Genomic DNA, 10,505 nt, shown 5'->3' on the forward strand with positions numbered 1-10,505 from the left:
AAGCGGGGATTGGGAATCTTGGTTTGAAACTAGTCTGGGCCAAAACAGGTTTCTTTATGAAGAAGCTCACAAGACTCCATCTCATCCAATGGCTAGACACAGTAGTATAAGCACCTGTCATTGACAACTAGGAGGATTACAATCCAGGCTGGCCTGAGCCTAAGCCCTTGAACCAATGCAGAAACAGGCTGGAATGGATCAAGTAGTAGAGCACCTGCCTAGTAAGTCCAAGGTCCTTAGTTCAAACCCTAGTACTTCCAAGAGGGGAAACAGTTTTGAATGGTCAAGGGATATGAACAACAACAAAACTCAACTGCCTGGGATTTTTACTATTTTTGTGTGTGCTTTTGGAAATGTGCTTTTTTGAAGCTCGGCTCTTCACTTTGGCACTGGGTTTTAAAAATATAATTTCATTAATATTTAGGTATTGTACAGAAGGGGTTACCATTTCATAAGTCAGGGAATGAGTATGTTTCCTTTTTGGACAATGTTACCCTTTTCTTTGTTTTTCCCCACCTGTGCCTGCCTACAAGTTGCATAGTTTATTTTCCACATAGTTTATACTGAATACCATCACTGAATTTGTTCATCCTTCCTCCCTTCTTCACCCCCTTATCCCCTTAAAAATGCAAAAAAAAAACCCAAAACAAACCCCAAAGCAAAAACATCACCACCACCACCACACACACAAAAAATCCATGTTTCCATTTCCTGGAATTCATTTGGATAAATGGTATTTTAAATGTTTGGAGGAGGTTTGCCTTTAGGTTCCTCCCCTAGGAGTAGCCTCCTTTAATCTCACTGTGTGTGGATGCTTAGAGTTCTGTATAAGTCCATTTGTATTTTAGATCTAGCGTCACATATGAGAGAAAACACACATGTAGCACTGATTTTTGTTAAAAAAAGTGATCATTACTTTTTTGCACATAACTACAAGGGCTGGATAAACCTTGTCTTTTCATTGTCCTGTTCATAGGTAGGAGAAATCTTAGGGCAGTACTTGAAAAACATTCCACTGTGATTATCTACCTTGGATCAATTGGGCTTAATTTGGGTTTCCTGTCTTCCCACAGCGGAATATTCTTGAGGAAAGGGGAAGAAGCCTATGGAGTAGAGCAGCCTGCGGTGTGGAAAATGATCAGTTGGCTTCAGCAAGAGTAGCAGGAGTTATATACCAGGCCTGTGGAACCTAAAAGACCCAAATTACTACCTTAGACTTGCCTTGCACTAACTGGAGTATAGATTATAAATAAAAGGTCAGGAGTTCTGTGCTGGCCAAGGGAGAGAAGACCGTTTTCTAGCAGGAGGGTAAGAATGGGGCCAAATGGACTGGCGAGACACTAGTGAAGAAGATAAATTGCCACCAGCAGTCCAAGCAGGGGTGTTCTCCACCAGTGGAGTGGCTTTGCTTTAGTCGGCGCGACTCCCCCTTGGACTTCAGGTCTCTTTCTGACTTGGGAATGTTCCGGAGTCCAGACTGCCTGCTGACATTGGTCCCCCTGCTCTCCCTCGCCCTGCCTTAATCTCTTGCTTCCCTACCCTCCTCCTGTCTCTTGGAATGAACTTCTCGTGAGCACTTTGTTGCTATGTGACTCCTTATCTCTGTGGACCAGCGGAATATTATTTTTATCCTTTTGTTTTTGAGGCAGGGTCTTGAATTTGAGATCCCCCTGCTCAGCCTCCTCCTGAATTGTGGAGTTATAGGGATACACTGCCATTCCCAACTCCATCTTTCAGTGTTGATTGGGAAAATCAGCAAGGCAGGTACACTTCTAGGCGCTGGGGACAGAGCAGAGAGTAAGATGGCTTGTAGGGGATACGTATTCTCAATGAACAGCTACCTGATGAATAATGAATTTTATGGGTTGGTGGTGTGGCTCAAGTGGCAGAGTACTGGCCTAGCAAGTTTAAGGCCCCGAGTTCTAGTCTCAGTACCACCAAACAAAGGAGATATGTGGTAATGAGGACACCACCTGGCAGAATGGGGGTTGTAGGATCATTGTTTGGCCAGGAGAGGAAGAATCTGTCCAGTGTTAGCAACTAGAGCCTGCATTCAAATCCTGTGCATTATTATTGACTACTGTGCAGCCTGCTGCCCTAGAAGAGGTTAAACAAGAATAATTTTTTGCTGGGCATTGTGGCTCACAGGAGGCTGAGATCTGAGAGTTGAGATTTGGAGCCAGCCAGGGTGGACACATCAAGAGACTTATCTCCGATTAACCAGCAAAAAGCCAGAAGTTGATGCATGGTTCAAGTGGTAGAGCACTAACCATGAGTGAGAAAGTCAAGAACTTAAGGCCCTGAGTTCAAATTCTAGGAACTAGCAAAAAAATCTATATCTATCTATCTATCTATCTATCTATCTATCTATCTATCTATCTATCTATCTATCTATCTATCTATCTGTCTGTCTGTCTCTGTCTGTCTGTCTGTCTGTCTGTCTCTGTCTTTCTATTTCTATGTGTCAGGACTTTTTTTTTGGTCAGTTGTGGGGCTTGATCTCAGGCCCTGGGCACTCTTTGTGTTCAAGGCTAGTACTCTACCACTTAAGCCACAGCATCACTTCCAGTTTTTGAGTGGTTAATGGACTAAGAGCCTCATGGGGGACTTTTCTTTGCAGATTGGCTTTGAACCATGATCCTCAGATCTCAGTCTCCTGAGTAGGTAGGATGACAGGCCTGAGCTACCTGCACCCAGCTTGTGTGTCAGGATTTCAGAGAGGCTACAGTGTAGGAGTTTACCCCTATTCCACAGCAGTTGGAAAGCCCCAACTTTGAAGACTGGGGCTGGAGTCATAAGAAGACTCCTTTATTCAGTGACTAAAGGTGGGAGTGGGCCTGGCTGACACCAGCTGGGATGTGGGCTGGAACTTCACTGGGCTTTCCATGTGGCCTGAGATTGTTCATCTGATTCCAAAGGTGACTGGCCTGAGCAAAGTCCAGGAGAAGGCCAGCTAGGTATGGTTTCTTTTTTTTAATTTTCCAGACAAAATCTTGGAAGTCACATAGCATTGTTCTGCTATATTCCCCTGTGCCAGATACAAGTAGAAAAGAGCCTGCCATACTGTAGCAAATACATTGGAAAAGGATGGCTACATTGCTGCAGCCTTATTTGGAAAAAGGATCCCAAAAGGCTGGCCGCCCACTGTCCATTCTACCTCACCTCCTTGTCCCTCTCCCACGTCAGTCATCTCAGTTTAAAAAAAAAATAGGTTTTTTTATTGTGAAAATACTGTACAGAAGGGTTACAGTTACATGAACAAGGTATTGAGTACATTTCTTATCCAGCATTGTTGCCTCCTCCTTTGTTTTTCCCCTACCATCCCGTTCCGCCTCCTCAACTCCCCCCCCCCCGCCCCCCCACCTAAATTGTAAAGTTCGTTTTTCGACATAGCATCATCTCAGTTTGCTGGCATCCAGCCTCTTACCAGGGCTTTTCTTGGGGGAAGTGTCTGAGCTGTCCGTGTCATCCCACACCTGGTCCTTTCTGCCTGCAGTGTTGCAGATAGCTCGGCTAATTGTGGCTCCTCTTATAATCATTGGTAATTTTAGGCCACCCAGCACAGCGTTTTGCTTATTCACTCAAGCTTTTGGAGCAGGGAATTCTTTTTGAATTCTTAATTTTTTTTTAAATTGGCAGTTTAAATTAAGGTTTGAGCTTAAGGCTTTGTACTTGCTAGGCAGGCAGTCTACTTGAGCTAGGTCTGTAGCCCTTTTGCTTGTGTTATTTTTTTTTGGCTGTGGGGCTTGATCTCTGGGCCTGGGCGCTGTCCCTCAGCTCTTCTTCAGCTCAAGGCTAGCGCTCTACCACTTGAGCCACAGCACCACTTCCAGTTTTCTGGTGTTTTATTGGAGATAAGAGTCTCACAGACTTTCCTGCCCTGGCTGGCTTTGAACCACAATCCTCAGATCTCAGCCTCCTGAGTAGCTAGGATTACAGGTGTGAGCTATTGATGCTAGGCTTGCTTGCATTACTTTTTAAAGAGGATCTTGCCTTTTGCCTAGCAGGACTGGACCACAATAGTATTTATGCTTCCCATGTATTTGGCATGATAGGTATGAACCATTGCACCTGGCTTTTAATTTTAGATGGGGATTTTTGTGAATTTTTTTGGGGGGCAGGGCTGGCCTTAAACTGTCATCTTCTCTCTTCACCTCCTCAATGGCTAAGATTACAGGCTTGAGCTACTGTACCTGGTAGGAACAGGGAATTCTTTTTTTTTCTTTTTTTTTGTTGGTTGTGGGGCCTGACCTCTGGGCCTGGGTGCTGTCCCTCAGTGCTCTACCACTTGAGCCACAGTGCCACTTCCAGCTTTTTCTGCTTATGTGGTGCTGAGGTATTGAACCCAGGGCCTTATGCATACAAGGCAAGCACTCTACCACTGAGCCACGTTCCCAACCCAGGGAATTCTTTTTTTTTTTTTTTTTTTTTTTTTTTTTTTTTTTTTTTTTTTTTTTTAAATTTAATTTTATTTTATTTGAGAACATACTGTACAGAGGGGTTACAATTACATGGGCAGGATAATGCATACATTTCTTACCAAGCATTGCAGCCTCCTCCTTTGTTTACCCTTCACCTCCCTTCCCAGCCTCCCCCCTCCCTCCCACCCAATCATACCCCCCCTGCCCCCCCCCGACATTGTAAAGCTGGTTTTGACATGACATTTTGTACTTCTCATTGTTGCAACAGGTCCACCTGAATCCTTAAACGACTTGTTTGTCCCCATCTCCTCCACATGTTATACTGACATCAAATATAGTGAAAGCGGGGGTTACACTGTGGGGGAGGGACATACAAAGCAACAAAGAGATAATATTATAAATGCGTTAGAAACACATGCATGAAAGAAACAAAAACATTAAAATACATATTTGAGGTTTCGTTTTCCTAACATCACATTATCTGACTTTTTCCGCTTGACTCATACCTATACTAGATATTGCAAATAAGGGAAACCATGGGACCTATGTTTCTTTGGGCCTGGCTTACTTCACTTAATATAATTTTTTCCAAGCCTTTCCATTTCCTAACAAATGGGGAAATGTCATTCTTTCTGATGGAGGCATAGAATTCCATTGTGTATATATACCACATCTTCTTGATCCATTCATCTACTGAGGGGCATCTGGGTTGGTTCCATGTCTTAGCTATGGTAAATAATGCTGCAATAAACATAGTTGTGCTGGTAGCTTTAGTGTGGCCTTGTTTGTGATCATTTGGGTAAATGCCCAAAAGTGGGATTGCTGGGTCATTGGGGAGCTCTATGTGGAGTCTTTTGAGGAACCTCCATACTGCTTTCCAAAGTAACCCAGGGAATTCTTTACTTGGTCCTTTATGTAGTTTTTTTTTTTCCTTTATGGTTTCTTAATCCAAGGGCAATCACACATTGGGCATTGTGACATGTGCAGCCACCCATCATCAGATACCAACATGGCGTCTACTATTACGGGACCCTCTGGACCAAGGACATGCTAGTGCCCCATGGGATGGGAGCTCTACACAGCGCAGCTGTGCTGGGACGCAGGTGGGGGCCTGCCAGACATTGGCAGGCATCTTGGTTCAGCAAAGCCAGAGAGATGTGGGAGCAATACCCATGTACCATACATGTGCAGAAGAGGGGAAACACCTTTTCCTCTAGATGAGAAGTCCTGTAAATTTATACACGTAGATATCAGTCCAATGAGAAACATAAATAGAAGCATGTTTATTAATGTGTACACTGGACTAGTGATGAATGCCCAAAGGGGGGGTTAGGATAGATTATACCATCTTGGGCTGGGCACCAGTGGCTCACGCCTGTAATCCTAGCTACTGAGCAGGCTGAGATCTGAGGATCTGGGTTTGAAGCTAGCCCAGACAGTCCATGAGACTCTTATCTCTAGTGAATGATAAAAAAAAAAACACCAGAATTGGCAGTGTGTTTCAAGTGGGAGAGCATAGCCTTGAGGGAGAAAGCTAAGGGAGAGCACCCAGACCCTGGGTTCAAATCCCAGTACTGGCACACAAACATTCAAACAAAACCACCACCACCACCACCACCACCAAAAACACCTTGGGCTACACAAAGGAGAAGGGTTTTATATTTCTGGGTGGATGATGGGAGGAGAGATTATGGGAAGGTAAACAGGAAAAGAGTGGTGAATAATCTGTAACATTTGTTATTTGAACATAAATTGGTGCCTTCTTCATTGGTAAAAAATTACACCTTTGCAAATGTAAATTTCTTTTACTAAAGGAAAACTTGTTCCCTGTGTTGAGAGCCTTCTCCCAGGTGTGTTGGTTGCCAGTGACATTCAGCTCAAAATAATCCTTATGTTAAAGAGGCATATTTTGAGCTAGCAATTCTGGCCCTCTTTAAGAGGGAGAGACTAATTCTGCACAGGGTACATTTGGGAAGCCTGGAAGCCTGGCTTTGTAGGGGGCTAGGGAGCTAGGCTCTGTGCTTCAGTCTGTATTACTGATTCAGTAAGTCCTAAGAAACAGACTAATAGAAGAAATAGACTAATAGGCTCACCCCTATAATCCTAACTACTGGGAAGGCTGAGATCTGAGAATTGTGGTTCAAAGCTAGTCCAGGCAGGAAAGTCTGTGAGACATTTATCTCCAATTAGCCATCAAAAAGCTGCAAGTGAAGCTGTGGCTCAAGTGATAGAGCACAAGCTTTGAGTATAAAAGCTTAAGCCCTAGTACAGGTATGTGCGCGTGCACACCCCCCCCCCCCCAAAAGCCAAACCAAAACAACAGAACTAGTGACTGGAATTGGATGGACAACTAAGTCCCTCAGCTTCTTGAATAAAGTCCCTTTGACTCAAGTGTTATATTAGGTACATAGCTGAGTGTCTGCTCTCACAAGACCTGAAGCTTGCAAACTTGAAACATCTGTAAGAGCGGCCCTGTACTTTTCCCATTGTATCCAGTTTTGTAGCATATATATTTACCAGTCCTGGGGCTTGTACTCAGGGCCTGGGCACTGACCCTGAGGTTTTTGCTCAATGCTAACACTTAACCACTTGAGCCACAGTGCCATTTTCAGCCTTTTCTGTTTATGTAGTACTGAGGAATCGAACCCAGGGCTTCATGCATGCTAGGCAAGCACTCTTCCACTAAGCCATATTCCAAGCCCTTGTATATGTATATGTGTGTGTGTGTGTGTGTGTGTGTGTGTATAAAATGTATACTCCTTGGTGTAACGCCTTCCTTCATATTTCTCTATTTTAATGTAACCATGCACAGTCCTGCCTTTAGTCTGTTCCCCACGGCAAATCAGCAAATATTTCAAACTAATTATGTACTCTGTGCAATGGTTAAAATCTCTAGGAAAAAAATCCCGTCACTCTCCTCCAGCCTTTGATCCCTTATTGGCATCCAACTCTGATCAAACTTCCATGTAGACTAGAAATATGTCTTTGACAACCCCTGACTGTTATGTTGACTTTTCTTCCACAATCCAGTAGATATTTGTGTATTCAGTAGATAACTGTCTAGATGGAGACTGAATAGTTTTGGAATAAAACAGCACTAGTCCTAAAGCCTATGTCAAAACATGTATTGGACAAAGCAGATTTCATTGGGAAATATTCCTTCAAATGGCTTCCCTTATTTGTTAGTTCTATTTCCCTTAGAATCCATTTAGAAACAATTTTACTGTTTCCAAACATTAGGGCTTCTACTGATAGAATAATCATAGATAGGGTTCCCAGATCCTGGAAAGAGGAAGAATAGAGGTGATCATGAGAAAAACCGTATTATATAAGAGGTTTAAAAAGTAGCATTAAGATTAGCTTTACCTGCAGGTCTGAGATTAGGATTATTGAGTGAGTACATTAAGATTAGGATACATGGGGCTGGGAAGGTGGCTCAGTGGTAGAGCTCTTGCCTTGCATGCATGAGGCCCTGGGTTCGATTCCTCAGCACCACATAAGCAAAAAGGAAAAAGCCAGAAGTGGCGCTGTGGCTCAAGTGGTAGAGCGCTAGCCTTGAGCTGAAGAGCTGAGGGACAGCGGCCAGGCCCAGAGTTCAGGCCCCATGACTGGACCCCCCCCCCCAAAAAAAAGGATACAATCTAAGAACAAGGCAGACAAGATAATAAGAAGAGCATATAAATGGCTCTCATGAAGATTAAGATGAGGATTGCTCTTAGCTGATAGAGGATAAATGTTGAATCAGAGCCGTTTTATGTTGGCAAGAAAACCAGACTTTTCCTTTTTGGTCAGTTGTGGGGCTTGAACTTTGAGTCAGAGTGCTGTTCCTGAGCTCTTTTGCTCAAGGTTAGCGCCCTACCACGTTGAGTCATAGCTCCACTTCTGGGTTTCTGGTGGTTAATTGGGGAATAAGAATTTCATAGACTTTCCTGCCTAGGCTGGCTTTGAGCCATAATTCTCAGATCTCATCCTCCTGACTAGCTAGGATTACAGGTGTGAGCCATAGTTCCGGGTTCAATTATTTATTATTTTACATTGTTATTATTCCTTTTTTGGTTCCAGTCCTGGGGCTTGAACTCAGGGCCTGGATTTTTTTTTTTTTTTTTTTTTTTGCTAGCATTACCACTTGAGCCACAGCTCCACTTCCTCCTTTTAGAGGTTCTAGATCAGAGTCTCCAGGACTTTTCTGCCCAGGCTGGCTTCAAACTGCAATTCTCAGATCTCAGCCTTCTGAGTAGTTAGGATTACAGATGTGATCTACCAGTACCTGGCCTACGTTGCTTTGAATGGTACCTAGAATATCATAATCACTGTATAGAGACTTTATAATAGCAGTAATAATACCTCCCTGAGCCATCAAGAGCATGGCATGAGAGTGCAATTCCTCATTTGGCCAGTAGATGGCACAAAAGCCTGCCTCGATAGCACATCCGTTATAAATACGCAAAAGGTTTCCTTTCTGAGCTGCTGATAGGCATTTTAAAGAGAAACAATACAAAGACTGAAGTTAAGGTTTATCTTCAAGGCTCTAGCTTCAAGCTGAAGGATTCCTAGATATTTGATTATGGTATGAAAGTAACACAGTATGTTTGGGAGTTGTTTGACATAGAATTCATGGGACATAGATTTAGGCACACAATGCTGGTTCTAAATTTATTAGGCTTCAGTTTTTCCTCCTTTTTCATTGACATTTGGGGGGATAAAATAGAATGAGAATGCAAACCATACATGTACATGGGAAGAAACTCAAAATAGAGGAGGAATTAAAATTGGAATTGAAGACAATACAACATGACAAAGAATTAGAAATGGAAATGATTACATTAGGAAGATGATTATGGAGGTGAATTGATAAAATAGAGAAAAGAGAATATTACATTTGATTCTGGCGGTGATGTTTCACATACAATACTGATGTCCCTCTTACATTTCCATTCTCCATCTCTCTCTCTCTCTCTCTCTCTCTCTCTCTCTCTCTCACACACACACACACACACACACACAACCTTGTCATCTGTTGCTGTAGCATGACAGATGTGAAGAAGCCAGAGAGGTCCAGATCTCAGACTTCCTGAAAAGGCATGCAGAATATACCTAAATTATAAGCCAACTAAGTGGCTGTCAGTTCTATCTGGGCTCCACTTCCTTCCCTAGCAATCTCCAGAACGCCCTCTTCACCTCATTGTTCCTCAGCGTGTAGATGAGAGGATTAAGACAGGGAGTGCCCACAGCATAGAAGAGACCAAAGAACTTGCCTCTCTCTTGGGCATAGGGATTTTTGGGCTGCAGGTAGCCAGCAATGGCTGAGCTGTAGAAGAGGGTGACCACAAGAAGATGGGAAGTGCAGGTCCCAAAGGCTTTCCTCCGCCCTTCTGCAGAGTTAATTCTCAGGACGGCCCGGGCAATGGCCCCATAAGAGACAAGGATGAGACTGAGAGGTACAACCAAGAGGAGGACACTGGCCACGGCCATCTGGATTTCATTGTAGGTGGTGTCCCCGCAGGAGAGTCTAATGAGAGCTGGCACCTCGCAGACAAAATCATCTACCTCATGATGGGGACAGAAGGGCAGGCGGAGGGTGGGTGGTATCTGGACCATGGACTCCACCAGCCCAATGACCCAGGCCACTGCTGCCAGCTGCCGGCACAGGCGGGGGTGGACGATGGTGGCATAGTGCAGGGGTTGGCACACAGCCACATAGCGGTCAAAGGCCATCACCGCCAGCAGGATGCACTCAGAGGTCCCGAGGGACAGGAAGATGAAGAGCTGGACAGAGCACCCCAGGAAGCTGATGGTCTTTTGGGGACCCCAGAGGTTGACCAACATCTGGGGGACACAACTTGTGGTGAAGCAGAGGTCTAAGAAAGAGAGGTTGGAGAGGAAGAAGTACATTGGAGAGCGGAGCCTGGGGTCCAGCGAGGACAGCAGGATGATGAGTGTATTGCCCGTCAGAGTGAGGAGGTAGGAAAACAGGACAACCACGAAGAGAATCTTTTCTAGGCGTGGGTGTTCTGAGAAGCCCAGAAGGAGGAAGCCCACTGGAGAGCTTTGGTTGGCCATGGCCAGTTGCTGGAAGATGAGGCT

The 10,505-nt window shown here is 44.3% G+C and overlaps 1 protein-coding gene across 1 annotated transcript; it reads right to left on the reverse strand.

Annotated features, from left to right (window-relative positions):
* Nucleotides 1-9,548: 9,548 nt before the first annotated feature.
* Nucleotides 9,549-10,481, reverse strand: LOC122111405 (olfactory receptor 2H2). Its single transcript, XM_042684227.1, has one exon. It carries the CDS (start codon nt 10,479-10,481, stop codon nt 9,549-9,551), a length of 933 nt encoding a protein of 310 aa, XP_042540161.1.
* Between the last annotated feature and the right edge of the window lie 24 nt (nt 10,482-10,505).

The sequence above is a fragment of the Dipodomys spectabilis genome, unplaced genomic scaffold, assembly GCF_019054845.1.
Source record: "Dipodomys spectabilis isolate Male_0828 unplaced genomic scaffold, ASM1905484v1 ptg000085l, whole genome shotgun sequence".
NCBI classification, from domain to species: Eukaryota; Metazoa; Chordata; class Mammalia; order Rodentia; family Heteromyidae; genus Dipodomys; species Dipodomys spectabilis.

Coding starts and splice junctions, on each gene's coding strand:
- LOC122111405 (XM_042684227.1), bottom strand. CDS start 10,481: ATGGCCAACCAAAGCTCTCCAGTGGGCTTCCTCCTTCTGGGCTTCTCA.